General features: G+C 40.0%; 1 protein-coding gene across 1 annotated transcript in view; it reads right to left on the reverse strand.

The window, feature by feature from the left end:
* LOC149990258 (A-kinase anchor protein 4-like) overlaps window positions 1–20677 on the reverse strand; it is a 40640-nt gene extending 19963 nt beyond the window's left edge. The window contains exons 1-2 of the mRNA XM_090265512.1: window positions 20545–20677; window positions 6730–6851 (exon numbers count right to left, since the gene is read on the reverse strand). Coding sequence (XP_090121638.1) covers window positions 6730–6851; window positions 20545–20677 — 255 coding nt within the window. The remainder of the gene's footprint in view (window positions 1–6729; window positions 6852–20544) is intronic.
* Between the last annotated feature and the right edge of the window lie 2193 nt (window positions 20678–22870).

The raw sequence follows: 22870 nt of genomic DNA on the forward strand, positions 1-22870 counted from the left end.
TGTATTGCTATGAACTTCCCTCTTAGGACTGCTTTTGCCGTGTCCCATAGGTTTTGGGCTGTTGTGTGTTCATTGTCATTAGTTTCTAGAAATTTCTTGATTTCCTCTTTGATGTCATTGTTAACCCATTCGTTATTTAATAGCGTGTTATTCATTCTCCATGAGTTTGGGTGTCTTTGATTCTTTTCTCTGAGGTTGATGTTTCGTTTCAAGGCATTGTGGTCTGAAATGATGCTTGATATCATTTCAATTTTCTTGAATTTGTTGAGGCTTGTTTTGTGTCCTATCATATGGTCTATCTTTGAAAACGTCCCATGTGCCTTTGAAAAGAATGTACATTTTGCTTCTTTGGGGTGAAAAGTTCTATATATATATATATATATATATCAGTTAATTCCGTGTGGTTTAGTGTGTTGTTCAATGCCTGTATATCCTTGGTGTTTCTTTGCTTGGATGATCTGTCTGTTGTTGATAATGGAGTGTTGAAGTCCCCTACTATGAGTGTGTCGTTGTTAATATCCTTCTTGTGGTCTTCTAGTATTTGCTTTATGTATTTGGGTGCTCCTATGTCGGGTGCATATATGTTTATCAGTGTTATATCTTCTTTTTTTTTTTTAATAATTTATTTGTTTGTTTATTTATTTATTTATTTTTAGAGAGAGGGAAAGGAGAAAGAGAGGGAGAGAAACATCACTGTGTGGTTGCCTCTCACTCGCGCCCCCAACTGGGGACCTGATGTGCAACCGAGTCATGTGCCCTGACTGGGAATCGAACCAGCGACACTTGGCTGGTCTTTTAATTCGGGCATTTAATCCTTTTACATTTAAGGTTATTCTCAACATGTATTTATTCATTTCCCTTTGAACCTCTGTTCCTCTACTCTTTATGTATATATATATATATAAATTTTTTTTTCTCTTTCTTTTTCTTAGACTATTCCCTTTAGCATCTCTTGCAATGCTGGTTTGGTGGAGATGTATTCTTTTAGTCTTCCTTTGTCTGAGAAACTCCTTATTTCCCCTTCTATTTTGAGTGAGAGCCTTGCCGGGTCGAATATTCTTGGTTGTAGGCCTTTGTTTTTCATTGCTTGAAATATTTTTGACCATTCCCTTGTGGCTTGTAGTGTTTCTGTTGAGAAATCGGTCGACAGCCTTATTGGAGCTCCCTTGTAAGTTATTTGCTGTTTTTCTCTTGCTGATTTTAGGATTCTCTGTCTTGGAATGTTGCCATTTTAACTATGATGTGCCTTGGAGTGGGTTTTGGGGGGTTCCTCTTTATTGGAACTCTCTGTGCTTTCTGGACTTGCATAACTCTTTCTCTCATCAGGTTGGGAAATTTTTCTGTCACTATTTTTCCTATCAGTTTATCTATTCCTTGTTCTTCTGATTCCTCTTTGATTCTGATTACTCTTATATTGCTCTTCCTTATGCTATCCTGCAACTCCCTTATCTCTTCTTCATACTTTTTAAATCTTTTTTCATTTTGCTGTATCGTCTGAGAATTTTTTCCTACATTGTCCTCTAACTCACTAATACAATCCTCTACCTCGTTTACTCTGCTTTTGACTGCTTCTACTGTGTTATTCGGTTCAGAGATTGCATTCTTCATTTCTTCCTGGTTCTTGTTGATAGTTTCTATGTCTTTTTTATGCTGGTGTAGTTCTCTGCAAGTTCCCTGTAATTTTCTTGCAGCTGTTGGTAACTTCCTTGGAGGTTGTCGTAGTTGTTTTTGAGGTTGTCGAGTATATTGAGCTTCTTCACCATCATTGTTTTGAATTCCATGTCTGACATTTGGACTATGTCAATTCCATCTACCTCAAAATAAAACTACCATGCCTCCTTCTTGATTAGAGCACCTCAAGTGGCGAACCTCTTTAGTTTGATAACCCAGCTTGCTTGAACAGACTCACATATTAAAATGGTAAAAGAGAGAGAGAGAGAGAGAGAGAGAGAGAGAGAGAGAGAGAGAGAGAGAGAAGAGAGAGAGAGAGAGAGGAAGAAAGAAAGAAAAAGAAAGAGAGAGTGAGAGAGAGAGAGAAAGGAAGGAAGAAAGAAAGAAAGAAAGAAAGAAAGAAAGAAAGAAAGAAAGAAAGAAAAGAAGGAAAGAAGGAAGGAAGAAAGGAAGAAAGGAAGGAAGAACAGAGTGGTAAATATTGAGTATAGTACAACCTAGTAAGATTCTAAGAAGGGAACCATCGGGAAAGGTTGCCACTAATAAGTATGACTTAGGCTGGTCTTTATAAGTTTAGAACAGTCAGAGAAGCATATTCTAAGCAATGGAAATTGCATAAAGGCTTGGAAGAAGAAACATATAGGACGTGGTGTCTCCTGAGGACGAGGCAGCCTCCCCAGGGAGTGGTGATTTATGAGGGAGGTATGGAGAGCTCTGGAACAAGGAAGGGGCTTTCCAATTTGATTTCAGAAGTGCTAGAGAGTGACTGTGTGTCCTCAAACAGCTAGAGCAATGTAACAAACCTAGTACTGTGCGACCTTAGGACTATAGCAGTTTTCAGGAAAAGCTTACTGGAGAAGATGTGTTGGGGACAGAGGTCACCTGAAGATGAAAGTGCAGACTTTGGAGCAGACAAGAAGAGAAGCAACAGAGCTTGGTTCAAGATTGGAGTCAGGGAGCAGAGAGAGGGAACACTCAAAGCTCACTCTAGGGTTTCTAGCTTGGGTAGTGTTGTAGGTTGAATTGTGTCCCTTTCAAATTCACATGCCTAAGTCCTAATGTGCAGAACTTCAGAACATGACCTTAATTTGGAGACAGGGTCTCTACAGAAGTGATCAAGTTAAAATGACGTTATTAGGGTGGCCTCGATTCATTATGATTGCTGCCCTGGACACAGGGAGAAACCATGCAAAGACAAAGTTGGGGGTCAGGTGTACCACAGATTTCCAGCAAAACAGGAAGCTCTCACAAGAAACCAACCTGCCAACACGTTGATCTTAGACTTCTCTGGCCTCTGTAACTATGAGAGAATGAATTTCAGCTGCTTTTTACTTATTACTTTTTTAAACAAAAGAAATGTAGTTTCTCACATTTCTGGAGGCTTGCTTAAGATAAAAGTATCATCACGGTTGATTTCTTCAGAGGTGTCTTTCTTAAGCGTATAGATGACCATCTCCCTGTGTCTGTACATGTCTGTTCTCTGTCCATCTCTGTGTCTAAATTTCCTCTTTTTAAATCCACGCCCACTTTGATTTTATTTTAATTTGATTACCTCTTTAAGTATCTCCAAATACAGTCACATTCTGAGGTACTAGAGGTTAGAACTTCAACATATGAATGGAGGGAGCATTCAGCCCATACAGGGAAAGAAGAAAACACAAAAGGGGAGGCAGATGAAAAGAAGGAAAAAAGGGTGAAGGGTATGTATCAGTTTTGAATGGCTTCCTCTGCAGGTCATAGTAATTCACAGAGTATTGAACCAGGGCTTTGCTTTTATCACTGACATTAAGTTCGATGGGGGTGGTGTGCCATCACTGGCTCAGCTGGGAAAAAAGGTCATCAAAGACCAGGCTCTTGCACTATTTCTACTCTGCCATCTTTGCGTTTTTCATCTGAATGCTGGTTGTGTCGCGGGGACAAGATTGCTGTTGCAAACCCAGAGATTCTGTCTGCCTTCAAGACAGGAAGATGGGGAAATAGGCTCTACCGATGATCTCCCTTCTCTGTCCTTTTCATGGAGAAGCCAGGTCTGTCCCGGAAGCCCCCTAACACATTTCCATTTATGTTTCCTTGGCCATAATTGGGTCACGTGGCCAGCCCTGGCCACCAGAAACTCTGGCTTCCCATATCCTTTGGTAAGAGGCAGCAAGGAAGAAGGGGGTCAAGATACCTCATGAATTAGTCAATCAAGTTCAGGTTAGGGAGGGAGAGAGGAGTGAGCAAAAAGAATAGTAGGGAGCTGGGGGAAGAGAAGAAGAGGAAACTTGTCTGCAATCATTTTTAATTACTTTATGAAAAAGGTGAAGTTTTCAAATGGTAGCCCTTTCCAGGGTAATCCCCTCGTCTAATCATTAGTTATTGTAATAGCCAAAGTATAGTTCAATAGCTAAACAACCTCTCATCTCTTTGCAAAAATGTATGCATTTCTGCTGCTTTGAAAAGAGTAAAAAATAAAAGAATTGTGTTTGGAAATAACAATACTTCAGAGACAGGCCTTAAACACTTCCTTTGTCCCTTAAGAAAAGCCCTGCAGAGATATGGCCAAACCAATGTAAGAATCAGCATTCAAAAGAGGAAGGGAGCCCACCCATGAGGGCCCTCAGGGTAAATTTCATGAAAAATCTGGAAGGGATACCCACATGCAGGTACTACTGGCAGGCTCAGGTTTCAACTTAATAGCAAGTAAGGGATTTCAATAAGTTACTTGGGAATAAACATGCAGATTCAAGGAATCCCTGAGTTGAGGGAAACTCTGATTAAAATAAAAATGTTTTAGTCCTGGCATTCTGAGCAAGATATACAATGGGTCAATAGGCCAAGTAGTGCCCTAACCAGTTTGGCTCAACTGGTTGGGCATCATCCATTAAAGTGAGAAGTCACTGGTTCAATTCCTGCTCAGGGCACATGCCTGGATTGCAGGCCAGGTCCCCATTGGGGCACCTGTAAGAGAGGCAACCGATCGATGTTTCTCTCTCACGCCAATGTTTCTCTCTTCTTTCTCCCTCCCTTCCCTTCTCTAAGAATAAATAAATAAAAAATCTCAAAAGAGAGGCCCTCTATCTCTTCCAACAAAGACACAAAAGACCAAAAATCAGAGAAAGGAAACCTAGAGCTTTATCACTCCAACACACTAGATTTTTGTTGCTGTTGTGCCCTTCCAGAATCTGTGTACATGTATATCTTTTCAGATGTAACCATGGCATATGCACTGCTTCATGTTCTACTTTATTCAATTTTATATCGTACACCGTTCCCATGTTTCTGCACAGTTTTCACTACAATCCTGCACACTTCATTATGCTGCTGAACCATAAGGATTGGGAACACAGGTTGCCTCCATTTTGTTTCTTGAGCTGTTCTTGTGAAAGATGAAGGTCGAGTTCTAAACATTGGAAGAATGCATTGGGGGTAGGCGGAGCAGACTCCATATACCATCTTTACTTCCTAGGTCTGCACTTGACCTTTCCCTGCCTCCCACTCTGCCATCACATTGGGCATCCTCATCACAGGTAGTTGAAAACCCCTGTAACTTTCAGGTACCTTCTTTCCAGAAAAGAAAATATAGGGTTCACTGCCTTCCACTACAGCAGTAACTTTGACAGCCATTCTTCATCTATATAGGATGGTTTCTTTCAAAATCACGTGTCAAGGGGAAGCTGTAACAAAGACAAAAGAAAGCCTCTTTAATATTGTGCTCTGAGTCCTATGTAGTAGGCTTGAGGAACACAGAAGCTTCTCCTGGATCATAAATGGCACGTCCATGCCATAGTGGCCCTTGGGCTTGATAGAGATCTTGCATATCGATTCTTCACAATTCCTCCATCTTCAAAAGCTACAGTTCTTAACAACAAGTTAGTATGTTATATTCTCTCAAACAGTTGTCTGCTTTATGTAAGATTGACACTTGTTTCAGGGTTCCAGGAAACAGACGGTTAGGATAGTTCAAAGTTAGGATATTTAAGCAGTGCTTAATAAAGTGGTCTGTTCAAAGAAGTGTAGGCAGAAGACAGGAAGATCACAACGAAAAGGGAAGTTTACTCCTGCCTTTGTGACAGGTAAGCCCTCACCACACCCAGGTATACTGAGCTCCCAGCACCTGGAAGGGGAAGTGAGGAGAAAGGGGCGCCTAGAGGGAGAGATACTGATGGTGGGGTCCACCCAGCACCGCTCCACATGGGTCTGAAGGGAACCTGCTCTCCTCCCCTTTCTGATCTCCTCAGGGATCCTCCTGGCTGATGCCACCTGGAATCTGGAGGGCAAGGCCTCATATAGTTCACTAGCCAGCCTCCCAAGACACCAGGCAGTGTAAAAAGCAACTCAGGAAAAGCAAGAGGGAGAAATCTGGCACAAAGTTTTTAAGGAAGCATTAAGCTTCTCAAAGGGTACCGACCATGTTCTAAATCCCTAGCTTTCCGGTATTAGACAAGAACATAGCAATGTTTCTCATCTGTAAATGGGGATAATAATAGTTGGCTGAAATGAGGCCAGTGTCACTCCAGGAAGACCAGCCTTAAAAAAAAAAAAAAAAAAAAAAAAAAAAAAAAAAAAAAAAAACTAGAACAGGTTTACATTGATGAATAGGTGGCAGCAGGTGTGTGGGTGATTTGCAGGTACTTTCCCTAAATGGGGCTCTCCCTAATTCACCTTGCTTGATGAAGTAAATTCAATGTTAACAGCTGCTGCCTCTGGAGAACCACATTTGGAGGAAAAGGCAGCAGAGGGTATATGAGGTAGCTTACTCTGCTTAATCTCTCTTCCTTACCTTTGACTTGTTCCTCATAGCTGCAGTTCTTGGACGCAATTTTGTCTCCACTGCTTTGCAATTAACAAATAAAGAGGCTCAAGCCACCCAGTGAGTTTCCCAGCAGCTGTTTATCCAGGCCGCCCTCCAGCTGGAGGGAAACAAAGGCAAAACAAAGAGCATTTTTCTCCCTCCCGGGCCTCGGAGTGACGGTCCCCCAGCTTCCTGATCCTCTTTAATTGATTCTTCAGACTAAAGTGAAGAGGTGATGGACTTCATGCAGCCTCTCCTGGAAGAAGAAAGTTTTTGAAGGAAACCTGCTGCCTGATGAATGGAGGAATTTCCTCCTGCACTGACAGGTTCTCCAGTTTTATGCCTGTACCACACAGGAATTCAGAGGCAGGAGTGTGGACACCGGAAGGAGCAGGTAACGTCTGAACTGGAACGAGAGACAAGAAATAAAAGCCTCAGGTTAGAGTCTTGATCAACATTACAGTTTGGCTTATGCACATTTCTATGAGTTCTGTGCCTAAAAGATATACATTTATAATTTTCTCTGAATACAGTTTCAATGGTCCCCAATTCCAGGGTGAGGAGAAACAGTGGAAGGACTCATGAGGCACCAGCATTTGAAAGTAAGGACAGTGTCACTCGGTGTCGATGGTACCCTTGGGCTGGCCCGTTCTGAATCTTCTAATTGAATTAGATATTAGATATGCTCTCCTCAAACTTCTAGGAAGGTTATTTAATACTTTCGCTGAAGCAAAAAAACTTGTTACTTTCCAAGCAACCTACTCCCTTTTGAACAGCTCTTTTTAAAAATCATTTTATATGCTTGACATATAGAAAGCTGTACATATTAACGTATACAACTTGATGAGTTTCAGCGTAAGCACACATCCGTGACCATTATTACAATCTGTCATAATGCATCCATCACTTCCAAGTTTCATCTCACGCTCATTATTATTATTATTAGAAAATGTTACCTGATATTTACCTGAATAATGAAAAGGCTGTCTCACAGAACGTTTGTGTCCAAATAAGCTTTTCTAGGTCATAAAGTGGGCTAAGAAAATGATACGTTTTAGACATCTTTAATCCAGGCTTGATGCAAATTATGTCAAGACTTGATGCCTTAAAATTCAATAGCAGGGACTGTAGTGGAAGCAGCTGCTTTTGAGTTTGTTATGTGATAAACTAACCATTAACTTTTGCTTAGAAAGACAAGAGAAGGTCAACTAATATTTACATAACCTTTAAAGTAAATTTTAAGTTGAATCTATACTTACTTGTTTTGTTTTCTTTTTTGTTTTTTAAAGATGTGCTGATCAGTCTCCTTAGCTAAAACAAAAACATTTAGAGGACATTGAAATGTTTGGTTTTGTTGTTGTTGTTGTTAATTGTTCCACCTTGAGACCATGGATGTTTATCATAGAAAATGGTATTAGAGTATTTGTTGTAGAAAACTACAAAGTTCACTTCAAGTTGTGATCTATGTTTGGCAGAGAGATTTGGTCTATTTCTCTAACCTTGCAATGGCCTGCTGATTGTCACCTTACTGATTCACGATGTGCTAACTTACATGTAAATACACGATAGAGACCATTACAGAGTTATTTTTTTAGAAAGTTTTATTGTTTATGCTATTACAGTTGTGTAGGAATACAAGTCTTTATTTCTCAGGGATGAATGTGAGGAGTGCAATAACTGGGTTGTATGATAACTTTATGTGTTGTATGATAACTTTATGTGTTGATTTTTAAAAACAAACTACCCTACAGGAATACAGACAGAGTCAGAAATGTTCACGCCCCTTTGACTTCAATGGATAGATCTTCTATACAGAAAACCAACAAGGAGAGAGCGGCCTTAAATGACACATTAGACCAAATGTATTTAATTGATATCTTCAGAGCATTTCATCCCAAAGCAGCAGACTATATGTACTTTTTAAGTGCACATGGAACATTTTCTAGGATAGACCACATATTAAGACATAAGTATGTTATTAAACAATGAATGGGTCAACAATGACATCAAGGGAGAAATCAAAAGATACCTTGAAACAAATGAAAATAAGGACACAACAATTCACACTCTGTGAAAACACTGGGAAAGCAAGCAATCCTGAGAAATAAATTCATATCATTGCAGGCCTATCTCAAAAAAAACAAGAAAAAGCTCAAATGAACGATTTCACTTTACACTGAAAGGAACTTGAAAAAGAATAACGAACAAAACCCAAAGTGAGCAGAAGGAAGGAAATAATAAATATCACAGCTGGAATAAATAAAATAGAATCTAAAAAAGATACAAAAGATTAATATATCTAAGAATTGGTTCTCTGAAAAGATAAGAAGGATTGGCAGGCCTTTCACCAGACTCATCAAGAAAATAAAAGGATGCAAATGAATAAAATCAGAAATGTAAGCGGAAAAATAACAACTGACGCCAAAGAAATACAAAGACTTATAAAAAAGATATTGCGAACAACAATAAAATATGCCAACAAACTGGACAACCTGAACGAAATGGAGTAATGCCTAGAAACACACACTCTTTCAAAAACAAATCAAGATGAATCAGAAAATCTTAGTAGACATATTACACCTGGTGAAATTGAAGCAGTAATAATAATCTTTAAAAACCTCCCAACAAACAAATGCCCTGGACCAGATGGCTTCACAGGTGAATTTCACCAAACATTCTGAGAAGAACTAACACCTCTCCTCAAACATTTTAAAATAAAATTGAAGGGGAGGGAAGACTCCCGGACTCATATTATGAGACCAGCATTATTCTAATTCCAAAACCTCGTAAAAGATTCTACAAAGGAAGAAAAATATAGCCCAAAGTCCCTGATGAACACTGATGCTAAAATCCTCAACAAAATATTAGCAAACCAAATATGGCGATGCATCCAAAAGGTCACAGATCTTTATCAAGTGGGATTCACTCCAGAAATGCAAGGTTGGCACAACATTCACAAATCAAAAAATGTGATTCACCTATTTAAAAAATGAAGGATAAAACCACATGATCATATCAATAGATGCAAAAAAAGCTTTTGATACAATCCAGCACCCATTTTTGATACAAACTCTCAGCAAAATGGGAATAGAGGAAACATACCTAAACATAATAAAGGCCATATATGACATACCAACTGCCAGCACCATACTCAATGGGCAAAAACTACAATGTTCCCCTCAAGATGAGGAACAAGGCAGGGATGTCCACTTTCACCTCTCTTATTCAACGTAGTACTGGAAATCCTAGCCATAGCAATCAGACAAGAAGAAAAATAAAACCCATCCAAATTGGAAAGAAAGAAGTAAAACTGTCTTTCTTTGCAGATGAAATGTTTTTGTACATAGAGACTCCCAAAGATTCCACAAGAAGTTACTAGAATGGATAAATGAATTTCACAAAGTAGCGCGGTACAAAATTGATATCCAGAAATCAGTTGCATTTTACAAGCCAATAACGAACTAACGGATAGGGAAACTGAGAAAACAAGTCCATTCACAATTGCTTCAAAAAATATAAAATCCCTAGCAATAAACCTGACCAAGGATGTAAAAGACCTCTTCTCAGGAAATTACCAGACATTGAAGAAGATACAAGTGGAAACACATACTGTGTTCAAGCATAAGAAGAATTAGCATCATTAAAATGTCCAAGCCACCCAGCAATCTGTAGATTCAACACAAGTTCCATCAAGAACCCATGGCATATTTCACAGAGCTAGAACAAATATTTAAAAGTTGAGATGAAACCGCAAAAGGCAACAGGGATCCTGAGAGAAAAGAAGAAAGTTGGCGAAATCACGCTACTTAATGTGAAACTATACAATTAAGCCATAGTATTCAAAACAGCATGGCTCTGGCATAAAAAAAGCACATGCCTGTATCAGTGCAACAGAACAGAGAGCCCAGAAATAAATCCACACCTTTACACTCAATTAATATGTGACAGAGGAAGCAAGCACACACACAATGGACTAAAGAATGCTTACTCACCAAATGGTCTTGGGAAAGTTGGACAGATACATGCAGCAAAATGAAACTAGGCCACATTCTTACACCACACACAAAAATAAATTCAAAATGGATTAAAGATTTAAATATTAGACCTAAAACCATAAAAGTCATAGAAGAAAACCTAGGCAATAAAATATCAGGCATGGCTTGTAGCAATATTTTATTGGATATATCTCCCCAGGCCAGGGAAACAAAAGAAAACATAAACAAATGGGACTACATCAAACTAAAAAAGCTATTGCACAGCAAAGGAAAACATCCACAAAATAAAAAGACAACCCACAGAATGGAAGAACGTACCCACCAATACATCTGATAAGAGGTTAATATCCAAAATTCATTAAGAATTTACAAAACTCAACACCAAAAACCCAAGTAACCCACTTAAAAAGTGGGCAAAGGAGCTGAATAGACAGTTCTCCAAAGAGGGCATACAGATAGCCAATAGACATATGAAAAGGTGCTCAATGTCACTGATCATCAGAGAAATGCAAATGAGGACCACAATACGATATAACCTCACACCTGTCAGAGGGGTTATCATCGATAAGTCAAAAAGCAATAAGTGCTGGTGAGGATGTGGAGAAAAGGGAACCCTCCTGTACTGTTGGTAGGAATGCTGATTGGGATGCAGTATGGAGATACCTCAAAAAAATTAAAAATAGGTCTGCCTTTTGACCCAATGTTCCCACTTCTGGGGATATATCCGAAGGGACACAAAACACTAATTTGAACGGACATAAGCACCCCTGTGTTCATTGCAGCATTATGTACAATCACCAAGATACGGAAGCATCCCAAGTGTCCATCAGTAGATGAGTAGATAAAAGAAGTATGGGGCATTTCGTTTTAAATGCTGCTAAGTCGTAAAAAAGAAGAGCAAGCAGGTTTTACCCTTTGTAACAGTATAGACAGACCTGGAGAACATTATGCTAAGTGAAATAAGCCAGTCAGAGAAAGACGAATAAAAAGGACTTAAGGAAAAAACGCAAAGACCTTTCAAACTCATGGAGAATGGATAATATGCTATTAAATAATGAATGAGTTAACAATGACATCAAAGAATAAATCGAGAAGTTTCTGGAAAAAAATGGAAAGGAACACACAACAACCAAAAACCTATGGGATACAGCGAAAGCAGGCCTGAGAGGAAAGTTCTTAGCAACACAGGCCTACCTAAAAAGGATAGAAGAATCTCAAATAAAACATCTAACCCTACAGCTACAAGAACTAGAGGAACAACAACAAACAAAGCCCAGAGCGAGTAGAAGGAAGGAAATCATCAAGATGAGAGCAGAATTAAATGACATAGAGACTAACCAAACAATTCAAAAGAGCAACAAGAGTAGGAGCTGCAGCTGGTTCTTTGAAAAGATAAAGAACACCGACAAGCCTTTAACCAGGATCATCAAGAAAAAAGGAGAGAGGACCCAAATAAATAAAATCAAAAGTGAAAGAGGAGAAATCACAACCGATACCACAGAAATACAAAGGATTGTAAGAAATTACTACGAACAACTGTATCACAAGAAATTTGGCAACCTAGATGAAATGGACAGATTTCTGGAAACATATAACCTTCCAAAACTGAATCAAGAAGAAGCAGAAAGCCTGAATGGACCGATAACAAGTATTGAAAATAGAAACAGTAATCAGAAAACTCCCAGCACTCAAGAGCCGTGGACCGGATGGCTTCACAGGCGAATTTTATAAAACATTTAGGGAAGAACTATAGCCTATCCTTCTCAAACTACTCCAAAAAATTCAAGAAGAGGGGAGACTTCCAAACTCTTTCTATGAGGCCAGTATTTCCCTAATTCCAAAACCAGGTCAAGACACCACAAAGAAAGAAAACTACAGGTCAATATCGTTGATGAACAGAGATCCTAAAATCCTCAACAAAATATTGGCAAACTGGATGCAGCAACACATTAGAAGGATCATACACCACGATCAAGTGGGATTCCTTCCAGGGCTGCAAGGATGATTTAATGGATGATAGCAAATACTATATATATTATATGCTATCACCTAATACAGGAAACTAATGAACAACACAAACAAACGAGCACCTGAACCGGAGGCATGTAAGCAAGGAGCAGGTTCACAGTGACAAGAGGGGAGCAGGGAGGGAGAGAAGTGGGGTAAGAAGGGGAATGGTCTAGTCAAAGAGCATGTATAAATGACCATTGACATGGATAATGGGGTGGGGATTGACTATGGTAAAAGGGGTGGGCAGGGTGGGGGGAAGCAATTGTGAATTAAGTGGGACAGCTATAACACATAAACAAACAAACAAAAAACTTTAGAGGGATAAAAAAATAAAAGCTAAATAAATAAATAAATAAATAAGCCAGCAAACCTCCCCTGCATCTCAAAAAATCTCTTCACATTAAAAAAAAAAAAAAAAAAAAAAAAAAAAAAAAAAAAAGGAATTGTAATACCTAAGCCAATGTTGGGAGGGGAAAAAAATGGAAAAAGTGGGAGGAATCAAGATCTATCTAATCGAAGAAGGTTATGATGGAAGACGGGCAGAGACATGGATTAAGGGACCAGACAGAAAATGCAAAAACTGACCCATATAACTCCTCTGAACTGGTTTGGACAAGGGAGAAAAAGGAATTCAGTAAAATAGTCTTTCAACAAATGATGCTACAGCTATCGCACAGCCATGGGAAAAAAAATAAACTTCAACCTAAGTCTAACACTTTATTCAAAAACTAACTCAAAATGGATCATGGACTTCGATGTAAAATATAAAACTGTAAACGTTTCAGAAAAAAATAGCACAGTGGAACATGTTTAGGAACTGAGGCTAGGCAAAACGTTCTTGGTTTCACACCTAAAACACAATTCATTAAAGAGAAAATCAATAATCTGGAACTTAGCAAACTGAAAACATTTTGCTCTGTGAAAGACTGCTAAGCAGATGAAAAGAAAAGTTTCACCGTAGAAAAAATATTTTCGAACTCCGTATCTGAGAAATGACTAGGAGCTAGAGTACACAAAGTACTCTGAAAATTCAACAGTAAAAAGGCAAACAATCCAACTGGAGCATGGCCAAAAGGCATGAAGAGATATTTCCCCAAATAAGATGGCAAAAAAGCACATCAAAAGATGTTTGGCATTATTAGCCGTTAAGAAAATGTAAAGTAAAACCACAATGTGCTATCACTATATCCTATCAGAATGGCCAAACTAAAACACTGTGACAACACGAACCCCGAGAAACTGGATTATTGCTGGTGGAAATATAATGATAAAACCACCTCGGAAAAGTCTGGCCGTTTTTAAAAATTAATTAATTTATTCTTATTGTATTTCTTTCCATTACCATTGAGTCCCCTTGTAGCCCCCTCCTCCGTAATCACCACACTGTTGTCCATGTCCATGAGTCCCTTTCCCTCTTTGTTCAATTCCTCCCCACTACCCTCTCCTGACCACTTAGCTGTCATCCTGCTCTCTATCTATGAGTCTGTCTCTATTTTGCTTGTTAGTTCCGTTTCTTCATCAGATTCCATGTATGAGTGAAATCATATGGTATTCATCTTTCTCTGACTGGCTTCTTTCACTTAGCATAATGTTCTCCAGGTCTATCTATACTGTCACAAAGGATAAAACTTGCTTTCTCTTCCTTTTTTACGGCTTAACCGTATTCCATTGTGTAAATGTCCCATAGTTCTTTTATCTACTCATCTACTGATGGGCACCTGGGCTGCTTCCGCATCTTGGTGATTGTAAATAATGCTGCAATAAATGTAGGGGTGCTTATGTCCTTTCGAATTAGTGCTTTGAGTCCCTTTGGATATGTTCCCAGGAGTGGGATTACAAAGGCAGATCTATTTTTAATATTTTGAGGTATCTCCATACTGTATTCCACAGTGGCTGTGCCAATCTGCATTCCCACTAACAGTGCAAATGAGTCCCCCTTTCTCAAATGATAGCCATTCTGATAGGTGTGAAGTGATATTTCATTGTGGTTGATCTATCATTTTTAATAATTCCAATATTCAGACTTTTTCAGAAATATGTTCTAACATTTTTACCTCTGTTAAAAGCCATATCTTCCTGCCTCTTTGTATGCTTTATACTTTTTTGTTGATAACTGGACATTTTGAGTATTATAATGAGCTAACTCTGAAAGTCAGATTCTTGCCCTCCTTAGAGATAGCTTTTTTTTTTTTTTTTTTTTTTTTTTTTGTATTTTGGGAGTTGTAGTCATCCATTGTTTGAAGTGACTTTTCCAAATTAATTTTGCAAAATCTGTATTCCTTGTTGTCTGTGGTTACTAACGTTTCTGTTCTATTATCTCTGTCATCAGCTTGTGAGCTGACAGAGATGTCCTGACACGAATGGATTTTTTTTTTAAATGTGTGTGAGATGTATTTATTTTTATATCATCTGATAGATGTTGCCATGGAAGCCGCTGAAGCCAGAGGGGGGTGGAACAAAGGGAACAGTCTTCACTGGTCACTCAGGGAACCACCAGACCAGCCAAAATACATAGCCCTAACATTTTCTAAGGCCTCACCATTTCCCTGGCACCAGCCAACTGTTCTAGGAAGGTAGAAAGCAGCAGGGTTGAGGTAGAGAATGGTAGCTGGTTCACACTCACAGCGCTATTACCAAAGTTAGTTCAGCTGCCCTTCATCAAGCACTCCCTAGTTATTGGGTCTGATCGGGTTCCAGAGTTCTGAAATAGTTAACTCTGATTGCTTTTGCCAGCTTAATGGTTGTTTCAGTGGAGTGACTGACTCCTGGAGCTTACTATTGTGATAGTTTCTGAGACATCTCTGGTAGTTGTAGATACTATAAGTACCAAATACATTTATATATTTGGCAGTATACTGACGGCATCACTTCACCTGTTCAAGTAAAGCTTAGAGACCTTATTTCTACTTGTAATCCTTTACTTTTACCCATTTATAACATAATTATCTGAAGTATCTTTTATACTTACATTTAGGACCTCTTCAGACTATGATAAAATTGTGGTATACCATCAAACATAATTTATAAAACTCAAGAGGAAAAGGAAAGCCTATTGTGTTTACCTCTATATTTTGGTCTGTTGCATTTTTTTCCGTTGTGACCCAAGGTTCCCTTTGTCAATATTTCTCTCTTTCTTCAGAATTTTCTTTTGCCATTCTTGCAGGATGAGTCTACTGACAACAATTTTTCTTTCTTTTCCTTTATTTCAAAATGTATTGATGTCCAATTCACTCTTGAAGGATATTTTACTGCATATACAAATCTGGTTTACAGTTTTTTCCCAACTCTTGAATAACGTTATGCCACTTCTTTCTGGCCTCCATGACTTCTGATGGTTTTCAAGATTTCCTTTTTTATTTTTATTTTTGTCTTTAGTGTTCAGAGGTCTGCGTATGTTGTATCTTGGTATTGATTTCTTTGGATTTATCCCTTTTAGAATTCAACTCAGCTTCTGAAATCTATAGGTTTATACATTTTACGGCACTTTGGAGGCTTTCATTGTATGGCTACTTTTCCAGCATGTCCTCTTTCTCCTCTCCTTTCTGGGATTCCAATGATATCAATGTTTGACCGTGAGTTATATTCCTCCAAATCCCCAAGGCTCTCTTAATTTTCTTTAAGTCTATTTTCTCTCTGTTTTTCAGATGAGGAAATTTCTATTGCTTTATTTTCAAGGTCACCGATTATTTCCTCTATCACTCTTTTTTGCTGCTGTGGACACTATCCATTGTGCTTTTTAAAGTTTCAGCATTGTACTTTTCAGTTCTAAATTATCCTTTTGTTTGTATTTCATATCTTATGCTTCTTTGCTTAAAACTTTTATTTCTTTGCTGAGAGTTTCTATTGGTTTCATGTACAACAATTGCTTATTGGCGTATTTTTGTGATGTCTTCTTTCAAGCCTTTGTCAGATCGTTTTAATGACGTTACTGACAACACAGATAAATGGTTGGCTTTGTTAGCACTGGGTGCTGATGAAAGCCACTGACTCTCCATCAGGCCTCCTTTGACTACCACAGAAGAGAAGGAAAAAGCCATCTTGTTACTGCCAGATGGGCCTTGAACTCGTGGCTCTTCACGTGGTCTCCACTCACACGTGTGTTTAAGGGAGGCCTCATTATCAGCTAACAGAGATCAAGCTCTGATTCTACTCAGCTTTCTCTGACACCACTCCAGTTTTGGGAGGTTGGGTGTGGAACCCCTATTAAATATTTGTGTAGGTGGAAACCTAGTCTTCTCTCACTCAGCCTTTTCTTGCATGGGTGGGGATGAGGCCATAGGTTTTCCCTGTGGTGGTTGGCTGTGGTAAAGTGGTTATTGTATAAAAGTTTCTGTCCTGCCAGGCTAGTTTTCTGTCCACACCTCTCTTGGGGCTTTTGTGACTGTTGTTCATATCTGTTGGTGTTTTCAGTTTGCTGGCCTCTTCAGCTAAGTTTGTGATATGTGAAGCAAAAAGAAAGACGAGGAAATTCATCATTTTGTCATTTATTTTTGCATTCTGAGGCCTTTCGGTAGTCTGCCTTCTCTCCACATTTCAGAATCTTCTGTTGTTTGATAAATATATATTATTTCCAGAGTTTTTAGTTATAGTTAGCAGAAAGAATATGGAAAAGTATGCTTGGTTCGTCCTCTAAGAGGCAGAAGTCAGGATATGATTTTTACTGTGAAGTGGAAAGGAGAACAACTATAGCGTGGGTCACAACGTATTTATGGAAATTCTGGTCAGGGAAAATAAGTACAATTTCTTTCTCTTGAATACTTGATTTTCAGAGAGCAGCAAAGAATCCACTCCTAACTTGGCTCTTAGAGGTACAGTTAAAACTGAAACGACCTATGTGGTAGAAGAGCCATTGAAGACATTGACTAGAGGTTCAGACCAGAGCATGTTCATTGTAAGAGACATCAAAGGGACCTTGAATGAAGCCCCAGGCTTCTTGCCCTTCTGCCGGTGGCTTTGGCATTATCTTCATCAGCAGGTGATGCTTGAGGTAGTGGAAAGACAAGAACTAAAGCAGCAAGAAGTAGTGAAGATACAAGTCAAAGATTCCTTGTGATAACAATTCTTGTTAGCTCCTTTGATTGTCTTGTCTTCATATTCACCCAGGAATGCAGAAGGAGCTGATAGTACTACTGCTCTGATTCCCTGAAGAAGATAACCCTAGCGGTAGGTAGGGGGAACATGGTGCCAAGATTCAAAGGGACAGCATTTCCTTCTTATTTTTCCAGAGAAGAATGTGCATTTGGGTTCAAAAACCCCAACTTTACACTCACCAAAGAGACGGTATTACTGCCTAATTGTACGTAGACCCTCAGAAGCACGTTGATGGCCCATTTCACCGAGGAGGGTGTTACAGCCACCCACATTCTCAGGTAGTTGAGATGATGTAGCTAAGACCATGTGGAACTCGGCGGTGCCTTAGTGGTAGAAATGTCAATATCTTCTATCATCTCAGCTTCAATGGAGGGTTTGTGAAGGAAATGACATAGAAATAAGACTTCTCCTTGGGGAATCACCTCATCCTTGACTAATGAAGCAAAAATGACTCCAATTTATTTCTCAGGTTTTATAGGAAATCCTCCACTTTGACTGCTTTCTCTTAAGCCTAATGTCTACTATGAGGTCCACTTCTTAGCCAGTTTCTCTAAGTCCCACGAATAGAAAGAGAAGGAGAGAAGCTCAGTCTGTGTCTCTTAGATCAGGATATAAAACCCTAAAACCATCCACATACCTAAGAGACAATGCAAAGAAACAAAACTCTGAGTCGATCTGCTTCTTATCCAAGAAATTAACTGTTCAATTCACACTCAGATAATAAGAAAAGTGATGTCCGTGAAATGCTCCTTCAAGGTGTATAAGTACAATGCACCTAGCTATGGCCACAACTTATACCAATTGTCTCAGCCAAAATAATTCCTGTGATATATCTGAGATTATTCCGAGGTACAACCTTCTCTTCAACAAACCCTAACATGATTTTTCCTAGCATAGATTTAAATTGGTTTCAATATGTATTACTAGAAATTTGAATTATTTTATTTTTAGAACCAAAGCGCATGCAGAAACTATTTATTTCCTCGACTGCCTTCCATTTATGTGTCATAGCTGGCCCTTTGTCTTCTGGGCCTTCAAAGCAGTCTGACTTTCTCATGTATTGCCCACCTGTGAAGTTCCCTGGTTCTGCCGTAGACAAGAGAGTTTCCCATCATGATCTCTGAAGTATTGCTATAAAACTTGGAATAGGGAGAGAGTTCCACCTGCAATGCAAGGAGCCTGAGTACTATGACCCGAATGTTTGTGTGTTCCTAAGTTACATATGTTGAAATCCTAATGCCCAGTGTTACAGCATTAGAAGGTGGGCTTTAGAGAGACAGTTAGGTCATGAGAATGGTGCCCTCACAAATAGGATTAATGCTCTTATAAAAGGGACCCCAGCAAGCTCCCTAGCTCTTGCACCATGTGAGGACACAGAGAGAAGGCTAGAAACCAGGAAGATGACCCTCAGCTAACCATGCTGGCTCCCTGGTCTTGGACTTCTAGCCTCCAGAACACTGTGAGAATTTAATTTCTGTTTTTTACATGCCACCAGTTCTGTGGTATTTTGTTACAGAAGACTGCACAGATTAAGACAGGGTGTTTCTGGAATATGTGTTTATTGGCTGCCTGTGTCACTGGCGAAGGGCTTCTTGCCCCACCCCCTCAAGGTAGAAATCAAGAGAGGAAGCAAAACAGATTCAAAGAAGAGGGAGAGGAGCTAGGGAGGGAGCTTTGTTCATCAAGGGAGCACACAGTAATGTCGACTGTGGCTCTCAAACTGCTGCCAGGGCCTGGCTTATGTAGGGCTGGGTTCTTCACATAGGTAGGTGCAGAGAAGGTGTCTTTGCGTTCCAGGTTCCCACCATGAGCTCACATCAACTGATGCAGGCACATAGCAGAGCTCTTTGGGGAGTGCCTGAAAAGAAACTTGAAACCTATCTAGGCAAGGCTTTAAAAAGAACTGAAGAGCATTCCCATCCATTGGTGAGGAGAAGCTCAGATTGTATCTCTTAGATCAGGATATAAAATTCTAAAACCATCCACATACCCAAATGTGGCTCCTGCAGTATCCCTCTTCCTTATCCTCTCTTCAGGAGACACTGTCACAGTGAGGACACCTGCATCAGGGCTCTGCTTCCCCTCTTACTCACCAAAGCGCTCAACCTTACAGAGCAGGTTCTTTCCTGCTACTAGCCCTGAGCTCCCAGTCCCACAGAAGAAAAGAAAAATCATTCCCACTGCTGTCATATGACTCTGGCCCTACAAATTAGCAATACTTCAACACTCTGCTCTTCTATGGGAGCAATATTTTTATTTTATTATTGCTCCTTTTGATTTTAAGAAAACAAAGGTTAATATTTTTATTTTACAGATAAAAAAGAAGTGAAGACAAGAGCACGGGATTACACTTTACCAACATTAGCTTCCCCCAAAGAAAAAAGACAGCAAATCTATAGAACCCAGGTCTTTTGGCTTCCTAATCGTGTAATTCTTTTACAAATCCCCGATCTTTCACCCACACACACTGTTGGAAACTCCAAAACGTCTGGGATATTTCCCAGGTTTTCTGAACTTGCAGAAGCGGTGGGTATGGTTTTTGCAACAAGGGTCTGACATCATCCATGGGTCCACAGTGGAACTGGACTTTGTCTTCCCCTGGAGGAGAGGGAGGGAGTTGGCCTGTCTGAGACTGCAGCATCCTGGAATATCTGAGGGTATACCCAGCTTGCTGTGGATCCATTGTGCTCATAGCTTAAGTAATTATTCATTCTGATGTGTCTGCAATAGGTCCCAATTTGTGCCATTGTCTTAGGGAAATTATTAGTAGAGCCCCCTTTCACTTTATAAGGTTTTGGTGGAAGATTTCTAAGCCTACGTATAGTCAACGAGGGCTTGGCCTAATGCTTTCTCTTCGGCTAAATGTGATGTGAAAGAGTTCTGTCATTCCTCTTCCTGTCTACAGGGCAGTGCTTGCGACTCTCTCCCCTTGATACCAAAGGACCCAGACTTGTTCACACTGAGCAGGAGACAAACAAATTCTTCCCTGACATCAGAGCTCACCAGCTTTGTCTCTGCAGTCGCTGAAGTCAGCACTCTGGGTCCCACCTCGCTGCCAGCTTGTTTCTGCCAAACCATGCTCCATGCCCTGCGTTATGGAGCTTTCCCCATCGTGACCTCTCCAACTGGACTGCATGGCCCCATGTGTCCACCAACGGCATGGCCTTCAGCATTTAGTCAGTATCTCTAAGCCTCAATTGTCTGAGCTGTGAAATGGGGAGAATAATGCCTAAATATTGGGGTTCTTATGAAAGCATATGAGGTACTTCCTGTGACAGGGCATTGCAAGTTCAAAGTTCCATATTGTCTTGATTGAAATTTCGCGGTTAGTGTCTCCAAGGGTCTCTCCTAGCCATAACCCTAGATATGTGTCCCACTTGGACCAAAACTAATCACCCTGGTGATGAATGATGTTCCAACCTACCAGGCATAGTCAAGTTCTCAGCCTTCTGTGTCCAAAGTGGGGCCATTACATTTCCACCAGTAGGAGGATTAAGCTCTTTCTCAGTCTCCCAAACTAGTCATGGCTGGAAGCAGAATAAAGAGTATTTTTACCAGTTCTTCACCCAGGGGCTTGGGAATAAGGGCATTTTGCTTTTGCTTCAAAAGTAAACCAGAACCTAGAATCTGAGAAGGTGGCTCTCATTTTGCTCCCAAGCCCCATCCCCCACTGCCCAGTACTACAAACCCTGCCTTGTTCTCCCCAGCCCTCTTCTAAGCAGAAGGGCTCTGAATTCCAGACTGATGGCTGGGGCTTTACTCCACAGGGCCTCGTGATGACAACTGCATGGGATTCTAAATCTAAACCTCTCTCTGTGTTAGAGCACTTGTTGCTACTAGGCCTTGGGCCCACCTTCCTTGAATCCCCACCTGGCCCAACACTGCCATGTACATGTAAACATCCTTCGTGGCGAGCCAGATGGAGTTATGTACCCACACTGACAGATGAGTGGATTCTGTTAGTTTCAGTCCCACCTGGGTGGGAGCGCATAAGTACAATATTTTACCAGGTCCCCTACTCAGTGACCGGTACTGAGGAATCCTGAGACGAGACTCAACAAAGGAGGAACCAGAGCACCTTCCTTACTTAGTGTTAAACAGAGTCTTGGCATTTCCATCTGTGTACACATGACCTCAGCTGCCCTGATGTGCCCTAGCCCTGCTCTGACTTCTAAGACAGTCTTCCCTTTTCTTTAGTGAGGGGTTGAGAAGAAGAGGTTGCCTGTGGACAGAGGTGCTAACCTGAACTTGGTTACATTGGATCTATGACCTTACACTCTCTCTGTGCTCCATACCTTTAAAGCCACACATTTAATCTCAGAGAGGCTGTTAGAATCATTGTTCATCCATGCAGGAAAACAATTCATGGAAAATGAAATTAGACAGAAAATAATAGAGGAGCTTATGTCAGACAAAATGGAGTGACACCTCTGATAACATGCCTGCATGTTATCCTTTTCTCAAAGGTGGCCAATTACCCAAAAAAAGCAAAGCTTACCTCAGAGAAAACTGACCACTTCTTAGAAAATAACTTCACACTACAATAAACAGAAAAGGGAGACTAGTACATTCATTTCATCATCAAGTTCTTAACCTAGGTTTTAACATATTAAAAAGTCAATCTCAGCAATGATCAAAACTCACTTTTTTGTTGTTTGTTTAGCAAAATAGAAAAAGGTCAGGAGGGCAGAGAGATCTTGCTATTTGAGGAAGACATCCTCAGATATTTAATGTCAATGCATTGCTCAGCCACAAACTTCTGAAGAGCAGATGTAGCCAACTTGGTTATATCTGAGGAAGCACAGAACATTAGCAGGAAAGAAGATCAGCTAGTGGGGGAAGGAAGTGATTGTTAAACAGAAGCACAGCATACTTATATACAGTGCATTTTTAGATAGAAGCAGCTCATTCCTCCATGAGATTCTCTGGCTTCTGCATTAGCATTCAATGTGACATCATGGCAGCACATCTGGCTTTTGGGAATTACTAGGAGACAAGAGGAGGTTTTTGTTTCTCAAAACCTGTGCGGTTTCTCCTTTCTCTCTGGGCATTGGTGGCCAGACCACTAGAGCCATATATGATTGCAAAACACTTTAATCTTAAGGGGCATGGTTGGAGAAATATATAAACCCCTCATTCTCTGAAACATAAAAAGTTTTATTTCCTACACGGAGCCCTCAGTACTTTACTACTAAGTAGGGACTTCAGGAGACAGGGCAGCAGTGACTGAGGTTACCTGTCTGTAGGTAACAAAAGCAGCATCCTGTGTGCTGTGGTTTAAGGAGTTGGGAAAGTGTTCTGTTCTAAATATTCCCTTTCTATGCTAACT

The sequence above is a fragment of the Furipterus horrens genome, unplaced genomic scaffold, assembly GCF_987537825.1.
Source record: "Furipterus horrens unplaced genomic scaffold, mFurHor1.1.pri manual_scaffold_20, whole genome shotgun sequence".
Classification (NCBI taxonomy): domain Eukaryota; kingdom Metazoa; phylum Chordata; class Mammalia; order Chiroptera; family Furipteridae; genus Furipterus; species Furipterus horrens.